Source organism: Nanorana parkeri, unplaced genomic scaffold, assembly GCF_000935625.1.
Source record: "Nanorana parkeri isolate BGI_ZX_2015 unplaced genomic scaffold, ASM93562v1 scaffold2688, whole genome shotgun sequence".
In the NCBI taxonomy this organism is placed as follows: Eukaryota; Metazoa; Chordata; class Amphibia; order Anura; family Dicroglossidae; genus Nanorana; species Nanorana parkeri.
In genome coordinates this window covers 9213-32906 of record NW_017308956.1, presented here as the reverse complement: position 1 = coordinate 32906, position 23694 = coordinate 9213, and the positions used below count along the sequence as shown (strand labels likewise).

Genomic DNA, 23694 nt, shown 5'->3' with positions numbered 1-23694 from the left:
CCTCCTGCACCCTTACCTTCAATCCCCAGTTGACATTAGGGTTATTGGAGACCCCTAATGTCTCCATAAAGAGGACCTGTCAGTGTGCATCTGGTGTGAACGAGGCCATAGACCTTCAGTCTGAAGACACCAGATAGAGGTAAGTGTAAAATAAATAATAAGCAATTCATGGGGGGGGGTACTGGAGTTGGGCTTAAAGTCTGTTAGCAGCTTGTCTAAAGTGACAACCAACACTCTCATTTATAGGAACATTCTCAAAATGGAGCTAAAACTAAAAACCTCAAGAAATAGTGCCCAAGCTTGCAGTACGCTCTGCTCGTATACAAGCTAGAGCCCCTGTGTATGAGGCCTGTTTATTCCTACGTGCTGAAGCAGAGTGGCCTACTAACTGTGCTTCTAAAGATAATGGGGGGAATTTATCATAGCAATTGCGAGTGTTTGAACTTGCACAGAATATATTTGCACCAGATTTATGTTGCTAGTGTCATGTTGTTGATAAATGAGGTTTAATAGACTCCAGGAAAGAAGACTTGTGCTCCAGGCAAAAAGTTTAACTGTCAGTTCTTGAAGGAGTGGTCATGGGGACTTCTTAAGTTGTGATTGTTTTCTTAAGTGATGCTCCAGTTTCATACAGCCCTGAACAAGTGCAGATGAAAACAGGTGCAAAAAACGTGCAGTTGAAAAAGTAGTGCAAACTCTGGTCAAAACGGGCACATGTTAAAAGACAGATGTGCACATAAACAAAAATGATCTAAGAGGCTAAAACGGTTGCAATTGCTTTGATAAATTCCCCCCCATGTATGACGTGCAGACCTGTACTGACAATTACTAATTGGTGTTCTGAGAATGTTTGCAGTCCAATGTGAGTTCTGTTTCTCTGATTGCTCTGATCTGCAGAATACAGATGTGTATAAAAATGCACTAAACTTTTCCGCCATTCTTCAGATTATTGCATTAGTTAGAATTTTAATATTAACAAAATGTAGATGTGGGAAAAGCCCCATAGGGTTTCAATGATCTTCCTTTCATCCATCATAGTCTGTGTGACGGATTGCAATGTGGTAAAGGGGTAAAATGTTTCTCTCTTTCCCATCTTATAAGGTTGGGAGGTACGCATACATAGGGGGGCTTTTTCATGCCAACTGATCTCTTATCGGATACCCAGGGTCGGAATCCCACACAGATCAGGCTAACTTATGCATTCTTATGCATTTTTACACTTTTAATAAAAAATTAAAAATAAATGTATCTTCCTTTCCTGTTTTTGCATCTTTGCAGGTTTTGCATCTCAAGCATATGGGCCGGCATCCATGTAGCAAGAGGACTACAGGTGTACGGGCCCCATACTGTGCTGATACCAGTGCCTTCCAGGACTACAACAAATGAAGCTCGTAGAAATTTATTATAATACTGCAGTGTCTTATTATTCTAGATCAGCCTTTCTCAACCAGGGTGCCTTATAATGTTCACATAGCATCATGCCTCTGATGGTGAGAGGCCTTCTTACGTGAAGGGGGCTTCTGATGTGAACGAAGAGGGCTTCTGATGTGAAGGGGGGCTTCTGATGTGAAGGGGGCTCCTAATGTGAAGGGGTCTCCTAATGTGAAAGGGAGGACTCTGATGTGAAGGGGGTTCCTAATGTGAAGGAGGGACTCCTGGTGTAAAGGGGGAACGTTATGTGAAAGGGAGGACTCTGTTGTGAAGGGGGTTCCTAATGTGAAGTGGGGGCTCCTGGTGTAAAGGAAGAACGTTATGTGAAAGGGAGGACTCTGATGGGAAGGGGGCTCCTAATGTGAAGAGCGGGCTCCTGATATAAAGGGCAATGTTATGTGAAAGGGAGGACTCTGATGGGAAGGGAGCTCCTGATATAAAGGGTTACCGTTATGTGAAAGGGAGGACTCTGATGGGAAGGATGCTCCTAATGTGAAGGGGGGCTTCTGACATAAAGGGGGACAAATATGTGAACGGGAAACCCAACTTTTTTTTGTTCTTGCATGGACTCCCCCCCTTAAAATCCATGCTAGAGCCCTATCTGGGATAAGTGTCTGGAATGGTTTTTAAAGGGACCACACGCTGATTTTTACATTTACGGTTATTACATTTTAGGCTGTAGTGCCCTGAGATTTTGCTTACTTTTGAAGGGTGCAGTGACTGAAAAAAGATTGAGAAACACTTTTCTAGATTCCCAATCTCTCTATGATTGATTTATTGGTTGATTTATAGAAAACTTTGTAACAAATCTTCAGTCTGACAAATCCCTTCTAATTGCAGCAGAGACTTACCAGTGTCTGGCAGTAGCCACTGCAGATGGTGGTAGTGAAGGTAACACACAGTGGACAGTGGTCTTTCTCTGCAGAGATGGTTGCATTAGCAAGGTGGCATAGGTGGCGTCCTTGCACAGCAGACAAGTGAGCGAACAGGAGCAGGACCGTCAACTGACAATTAAACATCCTGGAAAAACAGAATGGGCAAAAAAATGTAGTGCTTTGTTAATGTGATTATAATATTTGAAGCCATTTTGCTTTTTCATTCATATTTGAAGGTGGATACCCTAGTGGCTGACTGTATAATTAGCACCCTTGCTAAATGACTGAAAATGAATGGGAAAAAATGTGACCATGTACATCATCTCCCCTGAGATGATGTACATGGTCACATGTCCTAGTCACATGTCCTAGTCACATGTGCCAGAGGTCCAGGAAGTAATAGGAGAGCCAGTAACCTGCTCTTAGTAATCATGGCCACTGTCAGAAGACTGGGGAAGAAAAGACACATAAGGTATGCAAAGAATACAAAGTCGGCAATTATCGAGAAGTATGTGTTTATAGATTGTCATTTCTAACGGTGTGTTTGTTGTTATTTTATGGGTAAAGGTCCGCTCTAAGCTGGTCACACACGTGTCGTTTTTTTACCTTGTTCAGCTCCGCAGCCTAAATGAGAAAAACGCTCTATTCTCCTCTCCACGCCCATCCAGGATATTGTCTTCCGACAGCCGACACACGCAGCTGTCAGTATATTTAAACTGCAGTTGATTGGCCAACATTTTCCACTCGGCTCCTTCAACAACAGTCAACTTAGACAATCCACTTTTGTTGAACAGAGTGGAGCTGGCAGGGCCACACATAGCTTGAATTTCATAGCTTGAGTCAGAAGCTTATTTTTACTCTAATTTTACTGCACACTGCGAGCTTCTCTCAAAGTACATTAAAAGCTCCAGCAAGTCAGTCAGAGCCTGTCTGATTTCCTGGCTGGAGACCATGCAGCATCATCTAGCTGTTCCCTGCCTAGCCTTAAGCTGCCCACACACCTTACAATTATCTGCAGATTTTCTGTGGTCAGATGGAAAAGGTGCAACAGATTCCTCCATCTACACTTAACTGTGTGGATGGCGTAATCTCCACCTAGGCCAATCTGTCGCACTTTTTCCATCTGACCACAGAAAATCTGCAGATAATTGTAAGGTGTATGTCTCTGGCCTGCTCCTTATTCATTGGATTTCAGTCACTGCAATTATCGAGGTTTAACATCACATGTGGCCATTGCCTGGGTCAATCTGCATACAAATATAGCCTGCTTAGGACTGCCCAATTTCTCCATTCTGACAACCACCCAGACAGACAATTTGATGTTTGCATTACCCCTCCCAAGAGCCAGCCCACTGCTTGTATCAGGGCTGAGGGCTCTTGAGAGGACTCCTGAGGCAGGGTGCCGTCATGTTTTCAGGAAGCTATGTACAGCACCCTGCCAGCTCCTACCATCAGCCATGATCTGCCTCACTGAGTCTAAAATAAGGTATGTAATAAAAATGGATAGTTTTTTTTCATTAGCATGTTGATGAGGAAGGAAAGGAGGAACCAAGAAAGGCAAAATCTAAGTAGATTAACTTTCAGCTTTAACTCATTTGGGCATTGGTCTACAAAGTCAATTATGTTTTAATAGTTAGGCAGTAAAACAAGCAATGATAATGTGCATAGTGCAGTAGTCCTAACAACCAATCAGATTCCAATGTAGTTTAGAGAGAATGACATCAGATCAGAAGGATCACTGTAACGTCTGACAGCATGAAATAAATGCAGGTACCTAGAGATGGCTGAGCACACTGTATATTGAAATGGCATCCAGAGCTTGCCAGAAGCCCCAAACCTTCAGCTCCTGGAGGGGTTACAGTATGGTCAGCGTCAGCCCCCTAGACCTTCCTCACAAATAGTTCAGAACAATGATGAGGCAGAAGAGGGCAGGGCCTTTCCAGAACGGAAGTCAGGTGTTACATAATGAAGCCCCCTGGGTATTGTGTCTTTGGGGGCTCTGAAATCAATCCAAAGGTATGCAGTTTACTATCTGTAACCTAAGTTCAGGCACCCTTTACATTGAAGTCATTTAAATAAAGCAATGTTCATGTTACAGCTTGTTGTGATGTTATTCATAAAATTGCAGCTTTGATCAATATCAAGTTAAAGTGTTTTTCCATCCAAAACTGATATTTCTATTGTCCATGGTTTCTGATGTCTACTGGCTTCTTATATCTCTCTGCATGATCTCTCTGTCAAAGCTGTGCCCTGCCCTACCACTGAGAGTCATCTAGTAAGACCTCTTTTAATTACAGGAGCTAAGAACAGAAGTCGTTAGGCTCACCACTAAAGACAGTGAGGGATAAAATAATCTGGTGGAGGACTCAAAGCTCCACTATCTACTGAAAAGGAAAATAATAACTTAGATTGGTCTAATTCTTTGAGGAAAATCTTAACAAAAGATAAGTAGAATATACTAACCTTATTGTAGAGAACATCTAATGGTGCTTAAATGATGGTGCCACAATCCTGTGCGAGCTTGCTCAGTGTGCCCAATGAAGTCTTCATTTAAATGTTCAAGCCTAGCTCCGCCCTCATATGCCAGTGTGAGTCCTGGTGGGGGTTTGAAGGCTACTTAGACCTTATCAGTTGACCTCCTCCGGAACAGATTAATGAATCATCACCAGCTGATGCTTGAAAGATCTTCTAAATCATGAATTGAATGAGTGTATTAATCCCAGAAGGACCAACGTGTCCGAATTTGATATGAAGGAAACACATTAGCTGATCATCTTCTCGTGTATCACTTCTAAACAACCTAATATATCTATTCATGTGGAAATGTTTCTATTTGGAGCAAATAGCAACATTTTCTTTTCATACATTTCACAGAACTATACAAATATTGAATAATATAAACCTGGACTGATTAATAAAAACTGGAGGAAAGGAAGTGGTGAAGTGTAGCAGCCTACAGGAACCAATCAGAACCTTGATTTCATTTTTCAACATGCTCTAGAAACATGACATTTAAAAGATAAAACTTGAAAAGCCCATTTACACTATGGTGCTCGTTAACGTACATTATACCACATATTATTGTGCGTTGTGTTTAGGCAGCCTATTCATTTGAACAGTCTGTCCAACACACCAGAAAGCACCAAAGAAGATGCATGTAGCATTTGTCAGCAACCACACCACAACACAGTGTGTTGCCGCACATTGCACTGCACTGCAACTTGCGACCATCAGCAAGGTGCATTGGTATGCCATTCAGAATGAATGGAATCAATGTGTGTAATGCAATGCAATAGTGTGAATGGGCCCTAAAGGAATACTGCTTTGCAAATAAAACTAATCCTTAACCCACTGTGCTAGCTTTGTGATATAAGCTTAATGACTGTACAGACCCCCTGCTATTTACATATTTGGGTTCACTTAGATGTATCACAACGGTACTAAATATCTGTATTAAGTAAATAGGGGTATACAATAACTTACAGATGTTCTCCTCTGATGTACTTAAAGATACACTCAATGTACCAACATACATGTTGCTCTACATGGATTTTACCTGGGTACCTCTAACACTTACATAATCATATAAATACAACCTCTTTTGAAATGTGTATTTTTTGTTAATATTCACAGTATATTTATTTAATAGTGAAGGGAAAACTAAAAAAGGTGACAAGGGAGACGTTGCTGCCACAAGGGAAATTTTGGATATGCAAAATGGAATCTGGAACCCCGTTGGGGTCGAACTCATGGTGTTCTATATGTGACTCCTTTTGATATCAGAAGGGTTAAATAGTTGTTAAATTGTTGTGTGAATTAGACGTATATTGTACCATTTGTCTCATGAATGTGTTCTTTAGTTTAAGCCCCCATTCACACCTGAGCGATTTGAAGTGTTTCCAGAAGCACTTCAACGCTCGACACTCAGATTTCCATGTCATTCTATTGTGCCTGTTCATTTTTGAGCATTGAGTGACAGCACATTGCTCAGATAAGTACAGGTGCTTTATGGCATTTTTGGCCTCAGTAGACTAGATTTTAGACAATATAGGAACCAAGGGGAATCTATCAATAGTAGAGCCAAGGTGACTTGGAGTTGGGCTTCTGTTCAGCTCAGAAGCCAGAATTTCTAGTTTAGTAGAGGGCAGAACATTCATAGCATCTACACTGAGAACTACTAAACAACAAATCTTAGACACCAACTGTAAATGTTAGGTTCAGTGTCCATCTGGCTATTGTGGAGTATTGCTTCAAGAGTTCAATTCAGATGTAGCCAATTAAGGAAAGGAGAGTCATGTAGGATTATGGGGAGGAAAAGGAATGTTTCTAGGAGTGGAATTATTCATCAAGTGACTAATGTTTGCTTCCCTCTGTGTTTTTGTGTCAAAACTTGGATTGAGTACAGCATTCAGGTTTGCTTCAGATATGCAAATTATAGCAGCAGAGGTTAATTGTGTATACATGTCCTCAAAATTTGAAAGCTCAAGATCAAATAAGTCAAATAATTTCCCTAGCTGCTCAAAACTGGACCTGTCTGGACTTTTGGTTGGTTCATAGTTGTTTATTTAGAGCTGGATGCCAGAGAGCCGTACATCATAATTTGAAGCCTCTAGTTTCAGTATTTCTGTGCTTTGGCCTCAAACCAGCCCAAGAATTAGGACTGTCCTCAGGTTACCCGGTGGCACCCTAAACCCTTCCTGAAGCAGAGTAGCATCATTTTATATTACCAAAGGTACTGCCAGACTACGGGGTACAAAAGAGACATGTTTTTTAATTTATCCCATGGTACCAGAGTGAGGTGACAATGACATTTTCCATGCCATGTTCAGAGTCATTCCATATTGTTAGTATAATAAGGTGCTATAAGCAATTCAATCTTAACAGGCGCTACAATGTCACCTAAAAAAATTGGCAACTGAAGAGCCACTTCCAATTTCCCCCCTCGTTGTCCCTTCCATGATGCAAATTGGAAGCTTGCAAACTTGTAAGGAAAGGGTGTGGCAGCTTCAGTTAGGACTTGTATAGATATATTTTCAAAAATGTTATATTGGCTCCGAATTTGGCACCATTCCAGGGGCTGTAGTCCACTTGGTGAAGTAATTCTAAAGAAGTCACATCAAAAATGACTTTGAGGTTAACGATACAATAATTGCATGTGTATTCTCCCCACCACCAAAAATGTATTATAGTTTCCCTTTAAGCTGACCATGCTCACATAAAAAAGATTTGAAAACAATAGATATTGCATTTGATAAATGATGTAATATTAACTCATCTATGCTAAAAAGATAAGGTGATTGGTTGTCTTTCATGTCCTTGGTTCTTCCTGTATCCTGAGTTCCTAGAAGCGAGGTGGTTGTTCGTGTGGGCGTTTGTAATCAGAGAAGTTTCTAATGCAGCTGAATATGTCATGATGAGACCTAACACTTCCACCTTCCTAAGGCTATAGCTAGAAATGCTAAAATGAATGATATTTTGGAATACAATAACTATTTATAGATATTACAGTAATATGTAAGTACTTTAATTCGAAAAGGTCAGTTTATTCCAAAATGTATTTCAGGTGCCATTGGGTTGAATACCAACTTAAGACATGCACACTTGATTTCACAGCTCCAGGCACTTGCCGCGAACCTTATGGGGGTTTTCTCATTCATTTTATGTAGAATACATCAGTTTGTGCAATGTCAAGGCAGTGAGTAGGAGGGGTAGCTAGGAAATCCCCAAGCAGTAGGAAAGAAATTGTCTAATAGTAATTCATGCCATTCACTTACACACACACACACACACTACAGTATGTATACACACAAACATCTGTATTTGCATATTTGCAGTGACAAAAGGGTCCCTTCCTTATGAAGAACAATTGTTTGCTGATGATGAAATCTAGAATTGTGGCATGAGCGATGGAAACTATTGTAATTCACAAATTAACACAAGCAACAGCGCAATGGAGGTCCCATTTGTGTTATAACACAGTGTGGCCCTAAAAAAAGAAAAAAATATTGAAAAAACATTTAATTTTTATATTTAATTTGGAAACATTCAGCTTAATATTGTATTCAAATAACATACAAGAAATACTCTTTTAACAAGTAATCTTTATTTTCATTAATTTCTTTGTTTCTATGTTGTAAATGATTCTTTACTAGCATCTGAAGTCACACAGCAACTGGTTGCTTACTGCCATATGTTTCATATTCTGTTCCATACATCTTGGGCACAGACATGATCTCTGGTAGAGGCCCTGTGTGTGGCATGGTCCAGGGGCATTCCAGTGGGAAATAAACATCATGTGACCTCTTGACATCCAAAGGCCATTGATAGCTCTCCTGGACCAGAGTTTTAAGTCCACGGTGAGGGACAGATCTTGCACGAGGTGGAATTCGTGGCAATTTTGTGCCAGTGGGGAACTGCATGCTGTCACGCATGGGAGGTGGATGACGAAGTGTTGGTTGAGCCTCCTTGGGGAAGGGGTTCTCTTTCAATCCATGCCCCCAAACCTTAGGGTAGTCCTCTGCCTGCCAGTATGTCAAGATATCTTTTTTGGGATATCCCTCTAGTTCTTTCCTGTAAAGTTAAATAGACAACAATTGAATATAAAACTCAACATTACATATTACTTCAACATATATTCATTCCAAATAGCGCAATGTGGTTTCAAACAATGATAATGCTCACTTCCTGGAGTCCAATCCCTATGTATTATGACAGTTTAAGAAAAAACACAATTGGTATGCTTAGAATTATGTCGGTTTGGTTGCTGTTGGTAGAAGTGAAACTCTGTCAATTCTGGCATCAGAGGACTGGTATAAGTGCCAGTAGGCTGATCATCCTTAATCTACTTCATTATCTCTTTAAATAGCACAGTGTACTGTCACATGTTTACATTATAGAATACAGCCTGACCTCCCCATAGTCTTCGAACAAGTTGGTACTGCATAAAAATAGATGGTATTTTTATACCCAGGCTGCTCTTTACTCCTAGTCTGGAAGGAAACTGTGAAAAGTGGCTGCTAAGGCTTACTGTACTCTGCATATGATCATTACTCTTTGCACAGACTTATTGAGTATTTTCATTAGGATTTGCAAAGCACTGCAAGGATTCCAGATGATAAGTGTTAAAGTGACACTAAACTCAGGAGTTAAATCTTAAAAATGCATTCAAGTATCTTAACTATTAACAACAATGTATCTTATATGTGTGTCATTTAGCTGTAGATCCGCAAATCATCTCTGAATTGGTGCTGACACTGTCCTTCCTTCTGGAGGGGGGCTACTTTTGTTACCCGTGTGTTGTCAAGTAGCCACTCCAAGCTCACTCCCGGCTACAATCTCAATACAAATTAGTAAACTAAACGCGAGATTGTAGTCCATCACAGGAGCGAGCTTGGAGCCGTGGCTACTTTACAGCACACACAGTGACCATGGGGAACAAAAGTAGCCCCCCTCCAGGAGGAAGGACATGGTGACAAATAATCATTGTGTTTGTTCTTCCCACTCTGGTTTTTTTTCCACTAAGTTCTGGTTGTCCGAAACAATTTAGCTATACTTCTGACTAAGTGTCTGTCACACCTATGTCGTTGTTTACCGCCATCTGGATTTACCACTCAGGAAGTGCCCGATGGATAAATCCAACCTCACCACCAGGAAGCCCAAGAACTTCCAGAGCCTGTACCTAGACAAGACCATGTCTCAGAATCCACCACCATCCTAGTCTCCTCTACATAGATCCTTGGGCCTTGTTCACACCAAATGCAGACCAGGTCAGGTTTCTGCACACGCAGTGCAGTGGGTTGTGCCGTGTTTTAGACGCGTTTTTGATGCGTTTAGGGCCGGTTTTGGTTAAAAAAATTTTTTTTTAAAGTTTAACATGGGCTTTCAGGCACTTGCATGCGTTTTTGATGCGTTTTTGCGTTTTTGATGCGTTTTTGATGCGTTTTTGATGCGTTCCAGACCAGATCCAGAGCAGGTAAAATAGGGCTTGCCGCAGTTTTTTCATCCGGTCTGGATCCGGTCTGGATCCGCATGCTGCGATGTGAACTGGAGGTCAAAATACCATTGGAATACATTGGACGCAGTTTTGATCCGGTCTGCACCTGCTCTGGTCCGGATCTGCTCCGCGCTTGGTGTGAACAAGGCCTTAAAGTGACCATTTAACATGAATAGGTTAAACCATGATCCATAGTACATAACATGTAGTTGTATTATGGATCATTTAACCTATTCATGTTAGCAGGGCAGAATTGTACCTCTATTACTGCAGTGTACTGGAAGTGTGTACCAGGTTAAATGATCCACAGCACACACTTCCAGTACACTGCAGCAATAGAATTACAATTCTGCCCTGCTAACATGAATAGGTTAAATGATCCCAGAGGCAGATGCATGATGGGATTTGTAGTTTCACTGTAGCTGTGTGAAAGCAAATACAAATGTTTTATTTTTCTAAAACAGTCTTAAACTAAAGTTCTTCATAATCATGAAGAAATTGGCCTAAAATCATTAGTCTGTATTGTTTCCTGTCCCGTTAAGAAAAAGTATTGGCAATTGGTATCGGCAAATACATGAGGGGGAAGTACTTGTACTTTGTCTTGAAAAAGTGGTATCAGGACATCCCTAATAAATATATATATATATATATATCTATATATATACTGGATATGTGAACATGATCTACTCTTAACGTGTGCGCTGTATCCAGCGACTGACAGGTTAAGCAAAAAGTCCTAAACAGGAAAGGGTAGAGCAAATCTAAATTTTTTGTCTTGCCTAGGGCAGCCCCAAACCAAAATACACCACTGGTCCTAACTCTAATTTATTAGAGCCTCCATCTTGGAGCATATTTAGCAAAGGATGAATTGGGTGCAGTTTTGCCAGGAGGTAGCCCAACCTCTTTCGATTTGGTGTGGGGACAAACTGGGGGCTTCAGCTGCCATTGTGATGTGCTGGGCTTCTGGTGTGTCCCTGTGCCTTTAAGGAGGTTGGGCTACTTCCTGAGAAACCTGCACCCAATTCATCCTTTGCTCCAAGATGGAGGCTCCTATAGATTAGAGTTAGGACCACAGTATACAGACGAGGCAGTGCGGCTTCCTCATATTTTGCAAAAGTTGTGCAACTAAAACCACTGTTTTTAACCCAGCAGTTAGATGGTGTATTCTTTGCAGGCTAGCTCCAGAATACCTCCAGGTTGCCATATTGCACTGGATTTTTTTTACAGATTTAGAACATTACAGCACCTACAGTTTTAAATGGTAAGGTAATTTTTCAATGACATTAAATTACAAAAAGGCTTTTTTAAATTTTAATTTTTTTCAAAAGTAGAGTTACCCTTTAAGACACTTGTAAGACCAAGGCATGTTCATTTTAAGAATCTTGTCGCAATTTGCAAAATGACAACCATGTGACAACCATGTGACCTAACTAGCATCATTTCTACAGACATCTTCACAAAAATGTTTCTACTAATATTATACTCACGCTGTAAATGCTCTAAAATCCCGCATGGTAGTGGATGCATAAATGTCATTTAAACTCAAGACTCCACCATCTCTGATGTAGTATGATTCTCCGGCCAAGCCCTGATTTTCTGTAGTTGCAACTATTGACTAAAAACAGGTATTAAATCAGTCTATTTAATATTGACAAATCACATTTCACATAAAAATAAATATTTTCCTGCCTGGTGGTGCACCCTAAGTGGTGGACCTAAGGAACAAACGGCCCTGGTGCAAGAGCTTTTCTCACCCCCTCCCTGCTCAGAAGCACATTGGACCATGTGACCATGCCTCCTCCAATAGGGGGAAGGCAGGACTGAATCTCACTGGGCCCCCCCAGCCCCAGTCCAAATACCATCAACTATAGAGGACTAAAAATCCCAGCAATACATTATACAGCAATGCAGAATAATAGTATATGAATTTTCTAAATACTCTGTGCTAGTGATGTACTGATACCGATTCTGGTATCGGTAGAGGTGCCGATACCGACTATTTGGGCGAGTACGAATACTCATATACTTACCCCAATACCGGAATGTCCGGTCCGAGGGATATTCCCTCTGACCGGCAGTGCGGTGAGGGAGCATGGAGCCTTCCCGGCCAATCATAAAGCCGAGCAACACATCATGACCCACCTCCCGTCTTCCTGATTGGCTAGGAAGCCGGATTCACTTGTTGATAGGCATCCTGGCTTCCCGACCATTCAGAAAGCTGGGCGCACGTCATGACCCACCTTCCGGCTTCCTGATTGACTAGGAAGCCGGATTCACTTGTTGCTAGGCAGCCTGGCTTTCTGACCAATAGGAAAGCCGGGCGGCACATCATGACCTGCCTCCCGGCTTACTGATAAGCTAGGAAGCCGGCTTCACTTGTTGCTAGGCAGCCTGACTTCCTGACCAATTAGGAAGTCGCTAGGCATGTCTTGACCCGCCTCCCGATTGGCTAGTTAGCTGGCTTCACTTGTTGCTAGGCAGCCTGGCTTCCTGACCAATCAGAAAGCCGGGCAGCCCGTCATGATGCGCCGCCCAGCTTCCTGATTGGTAAGGAAGCCAGGCTGCCTAGCAACAAATGAAGCCAGGCTGCCTAGCAACAAGTGAAGCCGGCTTCCTAGCCAATCAGGAAGCCGGGAGGTGGGTCATGACGTGCCGCCCGGCTTCCTGATTGGTCAGGAAGCCAGGCTGCCTCAGAACCTGAAGCCGGAGTTTGTTCGATAGACCTGCCACCCGGCTTCCTGATAAGCCAGGCCAAGGGTACTCCAGGATGCTAGTATTGGTATTCGGTATCGGCGAGTACTGAAAAAACAAAAATATATCGGTACTCGTACTCACTACCGAAAAAACGGTATTGGTGCGTTCCTACTCTGTGCTGCTGGCCTGATCTCTTGGACAGAGGGTCTCATTAGAGCTGTGGAGGGTCTCAGGAGGAGTGCTGAGGCTCTTAGGAGGGCTGTCGAGGATCTCAGGAGGGGTGAAAACAATGTAACATATAAGTCCAGATACAACTGTCCCTCTTTGAAATTGTGCTGGGTGCAACAACCTGACCATCCTTCATAGTAGAAATGCTCAGCATGGATACCCAGTGTCCAGCAATGGGTTCTAGAAGCTGCTGTCAAAACTGCATGAAAAGTGCATGAGGAGCAGAGAGGCCTTACAACAAAGGATCAATTGTAGTGTGAGGCAAAAGGAAAAAGAAAAAAATCGTAGCTGCTCAGAACAATTTATAGGTAGCAAAAGGAAAAGTATACACCCGTATACACCAGAGGGCTACGGTAGTCCCAATATTCAAAAAGGGGGTGTCCAGAGGGTATCTGTAAATGGCACCTTTTCAGACTGGGCTAGTGTAATGAGCGGTGTGCCTCAGGGTTCTGTGCTGGGTCCCATATTGTTCAACTTATTTATTGATGACATCGCGGAGGGTGTTAACAGCGATATTTCCGTTTGCGGATAATTCTTTTGGACGATTTCTTAAGGGACCGTAATATACAGGGGTACAGGTACTCCTAGAATGAGATCCTAATCGGTTGGACTTGATGGACTAATGTCTTTATTCAACCTCAAATACTATGTAACTATGTAACCAGTAGGCCAATACACTAAACAGTATGGTGTGACTTCACATATATTTGCAAACATATACAGTACAACATAAACCTTTTTTTAACCTAAAATGTACAAACACTTTAACAAGGTTTTTGTTGCTGACTATCTGAACTGAGTGCTGCGGAATATTTGTATTCTTCTCTGTAACGCCTTATACAGTATATGTGTACCTTTGCTGAGCTAATTATAAATTTACGTGAGCAGCTGCCAATTTTGCTTTGTTGGGTTTGGTACAGACACACCCTGGGGATCCTAAGTTGCCTTCTGTAGTGTTACTGTATCTTTGAGAATAGGGCTACCTCCAATGCATGCCTTCTCTCAATTTATTGCTATATATGTCCCAAGTTGGGAGCTCAAATAGTTTTGAGTTAGAAAACCAACCTCTCCTTTCACAGAGTGCCATATTTACATCAGATGCCCTCCTTCACATTCGAGTACCCCCATTCATGCCACAGCCCCCTCACATCATAGTCCTTTAAGCCCCTTCAGATCAGAAGCCTCAGAGCTCCCTTCACATCAGAGCCCTCTCAAATCAGAGTCCACCGGAGTCCTCAGTCCCCCCTTTATATCAGAGTCCTCAAAGCGCCCTTCACATCAGAGCCCTCTTTTATCAGGGTAATCCTCTCTACTGGAGTCCTCAGTCCCCCCTTTCACATTAGGGGCCTCAGATCCCCCCACAGCAAAATGAAGTGAGTGTTGTCCTGCCCAAAGATGACCACCAGACTAAGGAGGGAGCTGGCGACAGCACTGGAGCATGAAGATGGAGCATGGGCACTTGGTTTATTACACGGGGGGAACCAAAAAGTAATTTTAAAAAGTTGTAATTCTACTTTAAAGTGAGAGTCCCATTCCCATTCCCACTCCCATTAAATCATGTGGTAAATATTGCCGAACTGTAAGCGAAGAATACTTTAAAGGCTTCAAAAAAGCCACTCCAACCTTGCCCGAAAGTTTTGCAAACGCTTGCTGTTTACACTGCTCTCGTACAAGCTGAAGTCTGTATATACAAGGCAATAGACTTCATTTACACTTGCACTCCTGCAATTAGGTTATGTAAAAGTAGGAGCAATTATCTGGGAAGTGTATACAAAGTGTATGTTTCCTATATCATGTATTTCACACATGTTATAATCCACATTTTAGGCCTGAAAATTACGTATACCCGCCCCACCCTCCCAAGAAGTTTATATATGCTGAAAACACAGACTCAGTAGAATAAAATGTTGGCAGTTGCAAATTCTGTCACATGATATTAGCGCAACTGACATTTTAAAAGCGTAAAAACAGGCCACCAGTTTAGAGTTAACAGTGAATAATAACCCTAGACCTATTGCTCTCACTTAGGCGCATGCGCCGAAACCGAACATGTATGGCGCTATTGCCATTTTTGTATATAGGTGCACCTGATGCGTGTTTGCATTAGTATGTGCGGGTTCACAGGGACGGGGGACTTTAGACATGTTTGGGGTGCTTCAAAATTGATTTTCTTTTATATTTATAATTTCCCCTTTTTTAACTCAACTTCATTGCTATCACATAGGGGAACTCACGAGCCCTCTAGGCGACAGCAAATTAGTGGTGACAGATTCACTTTAAGGTGACATTAGGGGTCTTTTAGACCCCTAATGTCACCTTTGCAGCCCTGTGAAGATGATCAAGCACAGATCTTGCTTGGTCAGCTCCTTCCCTGATATCTCTAGCCAGGAAATGACAGCTCAGAAGCCTGAAGTGATGAGGTCAACTTCGCTTATAGTTTCATTCAGCAGGAAGGAGACCAGTGAACAGATGTTCACTGGTCTTTCTTGCCTCTACCTGCCGACACCCGCGATGCCAGTCCTGAGCCAGCAGAGGGGCAGGGGAGCCCAGGAAGCAAGGCGAGGTGTGTCGTGCAGGCAGCGGGACACATTCACTGTCCCCTGGAAGCAATTGGGTGGCTTTATAACTGCCCAAATCGCTTCCAGTGTAACACTGACAGTTGGCTTTACACAGGTAAACGGACTCCCAGCAGCTATAGAGGCCAGGAGTCCATTTACAGGGGCCCACTGCTGCCGACATATGGCATACATCAGTGGCAGTGAAAGGCTTACAGCAGGTTTAGTCCCCTTGTTTAGAGTTTCTAATCAATGTTCTCTAAACCCATATAAAAACAGGTCTGACACGGCAAGTGTGAATGTGGCCTTACAGTTGTCACCAAAACAGGAGGTGACAGAAATATTCCAAGTGACACCTTTTCCAGTGGTGACTGTCTAAGAGAGGAGTTTTCCTCACTATAGAGAGGTTTCTATTCAATTATTATGGTGGTCTGGGACAGGAAGTGAGAGAAAAGGTCCCAACAACAATAATAATAATATTAACAATATTACTTCTGCCTGCTGAGAATTTCCCAGGAACCATAAACAATACAAATCATAGCACCGTAATACAATAGTCTGCCCATTACATAGCCTGTATATCCATTGAATGATCTCTGGGCTGTAGCCATGGAATGTAATCCTCATGTGTTGTGGGTATTAATTATGCAGGGCAGTGTAATACCAACCTGTGATGGCCCCTTATTCAGATGATTCTCCAATGGGAAAGGTTGTGGTCCTGAGTGGAAGGTGCTGTAGGTCGGCTGAGTTGGACGTCCCTGATAATGTGCTTTCATCTCACTGCAAGACTTTTCTGGAGTCCTCCATGCCCTCACCTTCAGCTGCAAGATAGATGTTTTTAATGATAGGCTCGGCCTAAGGTATAAAGACATAACAGGGTTATTCACAAAAGGGTGAAGAGTCTGGAGAAGGCAGAAGTGAACAATCTACGACAACCTAGCTGAATAGGAGAATGTTTCCAAATCAGCTATATTGTCCTATATTGTTCACGTTACCTTCCTTCTTCAAAGTCTTCACCCTTTTGTGAATTGACCTGTTAGTTTAGCAGAAAAACATGCAGTGCTTGCATTCAAATCTTTAACCTGTTAAAATTGCTAAAATCATAAAATCCTATTCTGAAATCTGGTTTTCCTAGTAAACTATCTCAAAACGGATGTCACTGGAGGTGTTTGAGTCACAATTGCACTGTAATGCACTACAGAGCTATGATTAAGATAAACTGAGTGAACTTTCTGACTTTAGCACAGCAACAGTGTTGGCTGGACAGCATTAGTAGCACACTGATTGGGATAAGTTCCCCCAGTTAAAGCAAATATTGTCTAAATTCAAGAGACATTCTTACTTGAGTCTTGGTGCGCTTTGTGTATTTCTTCCAGATCTGTGCAGTAATCCAGTGTGAAACTTTGCCTCTGTGCAGCAAGTAATACGACCAGTCACTGCTGCTCTCTCTCCTTGTGCAGGGTGACTGGTCTTGTATCTGCCCCCCTTCTGTAGTTTTCTGCAGGCAGCTTGTAGTGGGGGGATCTTCAGGGTCCCTCCCATAGCGCTTCTCTTTGCAGAGGCTATGTGCAGATATTTTAAAGATACTATCTGGGTTTGCAAATGCATTTAGTGCACACAAAGTGGATTTATATCATTTGTGGCTGTTGAGAATTATATTTCAATTAAAGTTGTTGTGCCTGGAATTCAGCTTTAAAGTATACTTGTCATTTGAGAAATCTGAAAGATGCCTCTGCTTTCCTCCCTCTGAAAATGTTACTTTCCTGGCAGTCTCTGGCATCTGTGCTTCAGAGACACTGATCCAAAACAAACATTGAGCAAATAAATGTCAGCAAAAGTATTACTTATCTCTATATTTGTTCTTAATCCGTGACTCCCTGAAAACAATGCACCAGCATGACATCTAGGGCAGCTAACATGATCAGAAACTATTGCAGTTTATTTGAAATGCTTAACAAGTCCCTTTATTTTCCCATCACGTTTATGTCCATTGTGCCCTACAATGTGCTGCATCAAGGCACACCATTCATTTTAAATGGAGTGGCATTCAAGTATGCTGCCACTCCATTTAAAATGGAGCATGCAGCATACTTGAATGCACCAAAAACGACACTGCAGCCTTTTCAGCAACGCAGTACAGCACAATGCACGGAATGTGTGTTGTCTAGCATAGGTGCGTTGACAGCCAAAGTACATGTGCATTGGGGTGCCATTCCAAAACAAATAGCACCACAATGCATAGTACTGTGCCTTGTGGTTCCACATGGTAAAATGCAAATTACCAAAACGCACATGCGTGAAGCCAGCCTAAAACTCCTTGCACCTCCAGGTTCTTGCTGTACTACTAATTACCAATTTTGGTTTTGTTTTGCCTCATGCCTGTGTACAGCAAGAGCAGATCAATGCAGTCCTGAACATGCTGAAAAGTCCTTGTACACCTTTTGGTTTATTGAAGTTTACGTTAAAGGAGAACTATGGGGTTAAGGCTTTTCCCCATAGTTCTCCTTAGGGTAACGGGAGGACACAAACTAGCGTCCTTCAGTCACCCTAGGCTCAGTATACCGCGAGCTATAGCTCGCGGTATACTGAGACGCCGCAGCTGAAGCGGATCCCGACAATTGTGCCGGGATCCGCCCAGCTGCGTGACTGACAGCTGGCTCTGCCTATCTAGAGGCAGAGCCAGCTGTACCCGCCCCCTTCCCCATCCGTTCCGCCAGTCAGTGCTGGAGGATCGGGGAGGGGGGAATCCAGCCCCTCCCCTGTCACGGCACAGAAGAAATTGACGCGATTCCTCCATTAACACAAACAGCGCATCGATCGAGGAATCGCCGCTGTTTGCATTGTGTTGCGGCGGCACCTGCTAGAATATCCTATCAGAGCGGGCAGCTCATTGTCTGCTGGCTCTGATCGTATGAAGAGTTTGCAGCCAGCTCCTTCGATTAGCAGATTGAGGAATTCCGGCTGAAAGGGAGCCGACAGACCCATACAGTGGCCGCCAGTACATAAAAACCCAGCCGAAATTCAAGTCAGTGTATGGGCACCAGTGTGGAGGAGGAAGAGGGCTCAACTGACTGGAATATAATTGTAGCCCAAAGGACAGCTAATGCTCCTTTGTTGCCCATGAATGGTTGAACCAACTGGACAGTGGGCATTCCAATTCACTTTGCCACCTTAAGCTGGCTTTACCTCCGTAGAATCTCAACCACAAAAATTATTTTTCAGAATATTCCTTTGAGATTCCAGTTAATGGGATCAAATGGACAATCAATATTGACTGCAGTGACGCACAAACTGAAGAAGCGAGATGGACACTTTTTCTCAGCAAACAAAATTCTAACAGTGAATGTGGTTTTCATTCTGGAAACACCATTCATTCCAAAATCGAATGTTAACTACCTTACGTCCATGGCCGTTTGTGAACGGCCAGATGGACGTCTGCTCAGAGCGGGAGGGCGTCTTAAGACGTCCTGCCCCTCCCCCCTCTCGTGTCCGCGCTGAGCGCCGCACACGAGAGGGAAAACCGTCAGCATGTAAACAGCCAGCGATGGCTGTTTACATACAAGCGGTCAGGCGTCTCTAGAGACGCCCGATCGCTTGCAGGATCTGCGGGTGTGCGTTTAAAGGTTGACATGTTTAGTGTCTATTTACCCGACGTGACCCCGACTTTTATATTTTACCAAAAAATTGGGGTGAAAAAAAATGTTTCATAACATTTTATAGGGAAACATGTTTTTTTTCAAAATTTAGGGTACTTTTTTTGTTATATAGTAAAAAATAAAAACCCCATTGGTGAATAAAAGCCACCAAAAGAAAGCTCTATCTGTCCCCAAAAAATGGTATGAAAATCGTTTCAGTAAAGCGTTGCATGACGGAATAAACATCAGTCAAAGTACCGCAGCGCTGAATACTGAAAAATGGCCTGGCCAGGAAGGGGGTGAAACACTATGGCCTTCAAGTGGTTAAAATCAAACCAAATCTCATCCTACAAAATTTGCATATTTATATATATATATACAGTATATACACAGTATCTAAAACAAAAGGAGACTATACAGGGCTATTCACAAAAGGGTGAGTTTTGGAGAATTTTTCCAAATCAGCTATATTGTCCTAGATCGTTCACTTCTCCGGCCTTCTCCAAACTCTTCACCCTTTTGTGAATAACCCTGTATGTTGCCAAAAGCCTTTCTCAGCCACTGGGACAGATGCATAATTAGAACTATGGCTGCTTTTCCTTACCTTGTCCCATAAGTCCTTGTTGTAATGGACCTTCCAGTGTGGAGGAGGAAGAGGGTGACTGGGCTGGGAAAACATGCCCCCCGGATACTTCCTGTTATGTGTGCTGCCAGTGGTTGTCTCATATGTATTCAGCAACTCATCATAGGCTGTCACTTCACTGCTTTGTTGTAGTGGGGCTGGCAGTGGCTCAAAGATGGATGACTGAAACCATAGACAAAGTTCAATATGTTTTATTAAGCAGAAATAATAAAAAAGAGATCACAGAAAAAAAAAAATTTCTTCTGTCAAACTTGTTCTAAATTCTGTCAAAGTTTCAATATAGTTTATTCAGCTTTAAACCATATCTATACCCCAAAACAAAATGTTATATATTGTAGCTCACCTGCTTTTTATGGCTTTTGTATTTCATTTTCAACATGTCCTTTGGTGACAACTTCAAATGTCCTTTGGTGACAACGCTCACCCACTGTAGTGTATCTATAGAGGAGCAGTGTTGTCACCCTAGGATGATTTCCTGAGTATCAATACAAACACCTCCCACTCTCCATTACACAGAGGGGAGTTATTTTGTATTTCACAGAATACTGTATACAGTCATGGCCAACAATATTGGCACCCCTGCATTTCTGTCAGATAAGCCACCACTTTGCGCAGGAAACTGTTGCAATTACAAATGTTTAGGCGTTCTCATGTTTATTTCTTTTGTTTGTATTGGTATGGCACAAAAAAGTGGAGAAAAAAAAGGCAAATCTGACACATTCCACACAAAAGTCCAAAAATAGGCTAGACGAAATTGATGGCATCTTCTCCAAATTGCAAGAAACAATTGCATTCCAAGATTGCAACAAACGATTGCCTGACTGGTGGATAAGGACCCTCAATCAACTTCCAGACATATTCAAGCTGGCCTTCAGGCACAGGGTACAACTGTGTCAGCTTGCACTGTATGTCGCCATCTGAATGAAAAGGGACGGTATGGTAGGAGACCCAGGAGGACCCACTGCTGACACAGAAACATAAAAAAGCCAGATTAGAGTTTGCCAAAACTTACCTGAGGAAGCCAAAATCCTTTTGGGAGAATGTGCTGTGGACAGACGGCACAAAATTACAGCTTTTTGGTAAAGCCCATCATTCTACTGTTTTCAGACAAATAAATGAGGCTTTTAAAGAATAAAATACAGTCCCTACTGTCAAACATGGTGGAGGTTCATTGATGTTTTGAGGTTGCTTTGCTGCTTCAGGCGCTGGATGTCTTGACTGTGTGCATGGCATTATGAAATCTGAAGACTACCAAAGAATTCTGGGGTGCAATGTAGGGCACCGTGTCAGAAAGTTGGGTCTCCATCAGAGGTCATGGGTCTTAAAGCAGGACAATGTCCCAAAGCACACATCAAAAAGCACCCAGAAATGGTTTCAGACAAAGCACTAGAGAATACTGGACTGACCAGCAATGAGTCCAGATCTAAATCCCATAGAGCACCTGTGGAGAGATCCCAAAACAGCAGTTGTGAAAAGGAACCCTTCCAATTCCTGTGGAGAGACCAGGAGCAGTTGGTGAAAGAAGAGTGGTCCAAAATTCCTGTAGAGAGGTGTAAGAAACGCATTGATACTGGAAGTTACAGGAAGCTATTGATTTCAGTTATTTTTTACAAGGGCTGTGCTACCAAATATTAATTGAGGGTGCCAATAATTTTGTCCAGTCCATTTTTGGAGTATTGCGTGGAATGTGTCAGGTTTGGCTTTTTTTCTCTCCACTTTTTTGTATCACACCAATACAAGCAAAATAAGTAAACATGAGAATACCTAAACATTTGTAATTGCAACAATTTTCTGCGTGAAGTGGTGCATTATCTGACAGAAATGCAGGGGTGCCAATATTTTTGCCCATGACTGTAGCTTGGAAGGTAGATAACATTGTTTGAGATTTCAGTTTGGTGCACAGGGACAGTTACAGGTGCACTGATTTGCTAGCAGGATTGTTGTGTGCTTGCAAAAAATAAAAACTAATACAGCCTCCACATCTAAGGCCTGGTAAGCGGCTATGATATTGTGGCAATCTGCTGTGCTCTAATGGTTTTTTTCCATTTTAGGCTGGGTTCACACCTGGGCGTTTTTCAGCGCTGATCGAAGCGCTGAAAAACGCTCAGCAAGTAAAATACCATGAATCGCTATGGGCATGGTTCCCACCTGGGCGTATTTCAGCCCGTGGAAACGCTTAAAAAACGCCTTACGCCCAAACAAGTACAGGAGCTTCTTTGGGGCGTTTCTCCACGCCTATCCATTGGTATTCCCGAGTGTGGCTCGGGGGGTAACAAAGCGGTAACTCCAAGCCACACTCGGGAATACAGCGTAGGACTTAACTTGTCCGCGATCCCCGCTGTGTCCTCTGGCCGCTGCCGACTTCCGGGTTCCATCCCTTGGGGGGCGGAACCGGCGGGAAGTTTGAAAGTAAAAAAAAAACACGAAAAAAGAATAGAAAATAAAGGAAAATACTAAATCATACCGCCAGGGAGGTATAAAAACGAGCGTCGAACGCGCATTTCACTGAACTAAAAAACGCACAAAAAACAAGCTGAAAAACGAGCAGAAAAAACACGCGCCTATGGTACGCCCAGGTGTGAACCCAGCCTAAAGGAAACCTAATCTGAAGGAAATATGGAGACTGCCACTGTTGATCTCTCATTCAGAAAATGTAACTTAAAGTGACATTAAACCCTCAGATTTTTTAACATAAACCAATACTGTAATGTGTGCCTTACTGTAATCCATGGCAGTTTCCCTTCTCTTTGCTGCTCTTCCTTTTAAATCTGTATCTGTTCTCATGCTGGGCAGAACTTCTGTTTTGCAGCAGACTGCCTTGTCTCAGGAATGGATACACGGTGTCTGTGTGTAGGTTTGTATAGGCTTGTAACCTGAGCCAGCACTACAGGAAGAGGCCCTGAGCTGAAAAGAGAAGTTCTCCCCAAGCATGAGAAGACATGAGGATTTAAAAGGAAGAGCAGCAAAGAGAAGGGAAACAACCATGGATTACAGTAAGGCACACATTACAGTATTGGTTTATGTTAAAAAATCTGAGGGTTTAATGTCACTTTAACTGACTGTCATGTTGATCACGTGGTTTCAATGACTTTGTAATCAATTCCAAAGAACAATACGTAGATCAGGAAATCTTGCCTCTGTGTGTGTGCTATGATCTATGGTTTAATGTGCATTAATGCAAGAAAACACATTTGACACGTGCCAATGCACTCGGTGAGGTGTGAATAGGCTTTGCATTCTAGATTGAGTAGGAAATGGTTAAAACCGCTGTCAGGTTTTTCTATTTTTGCCACCTTTCGCTTTGTTGGGGACAAAGACAGCTAGAAAACATGACGGGTTCTAAACCTTTCACCACTTTATCTAAAAAAAAAAATGAAGTAAATGAAGTTCATTCTTTACATACACTTTAAAGCCCCACCACAGCCACAAGCAGCTGCACTTTGACACCATCACAAACATTGCTGGATCAATAGTCCTGCATTGTACTTATTGACGGTAAAGGCTCACAACCCGGAATGTCCTAGAGAAGAGCCGAGTGCCAGAGCGCCTGCTGGAGCGAGGCATGAGGTAAGTATTATAGCTCATTCCTCTACCCCTAGGCTTAACAAGCATTTAACCCTCAGTGTGTGTCTGGGGGGGG

At 42.6% G+C, this 23694-nt stretch overlaps 2 protein-coding genes across 2 annotated transcripts in view; both read right to left on the bottom strand.

The window, feature by feature from the left end:
* LOC108802167 (lutropin subunit beta) overlaps positions 1–4786 on the bottom strand; it is an 8542-nt gene extending 3756 nt beyond the window's left edge. The window contains exons 1-2 of the mRNA XM_018574035.1: positions 4770–4786; positions 2283–2451 (exon numbers count right to left, since the gene is read on the bottom strand). Coding sequence (XP_018429537.1) covers positions 2283–2451; positions 4770–4786 — 186 coding nt within the window. The remainder of the gene's footprint in view (positions 1–2282; positions 2452–4769) is intronic.
* A 3630-nt stretch (positions 4787–8416) lies between these two features.
* The window catches only part of LOC108802166, a 16084-nt gene continuing 806 nt past the window's right edge, over positions 8417–23694 (bottom strand). The window contains exons 2-5 of the mRNA XM_018574034.1: positions 20016–20216; positions 16445–16597; positions 11787–11914; positions 8417–8876 (exon numbers count right to left, since the gene is read on the bottom strand). Of these exons, the coding sequence (XP_018429536.1) occupies positions 8468–8876; positions 11787–11914; positions 16445–16597; positions 20016–20216 (891 nt within the window). The 3' untranslated portion in view covers positions 8417–8467. The remainder of the gene's footprint in view (positions 8877–11786; positions 11915–16444; positions 16598–20015; positions 20217–23694) is intronic.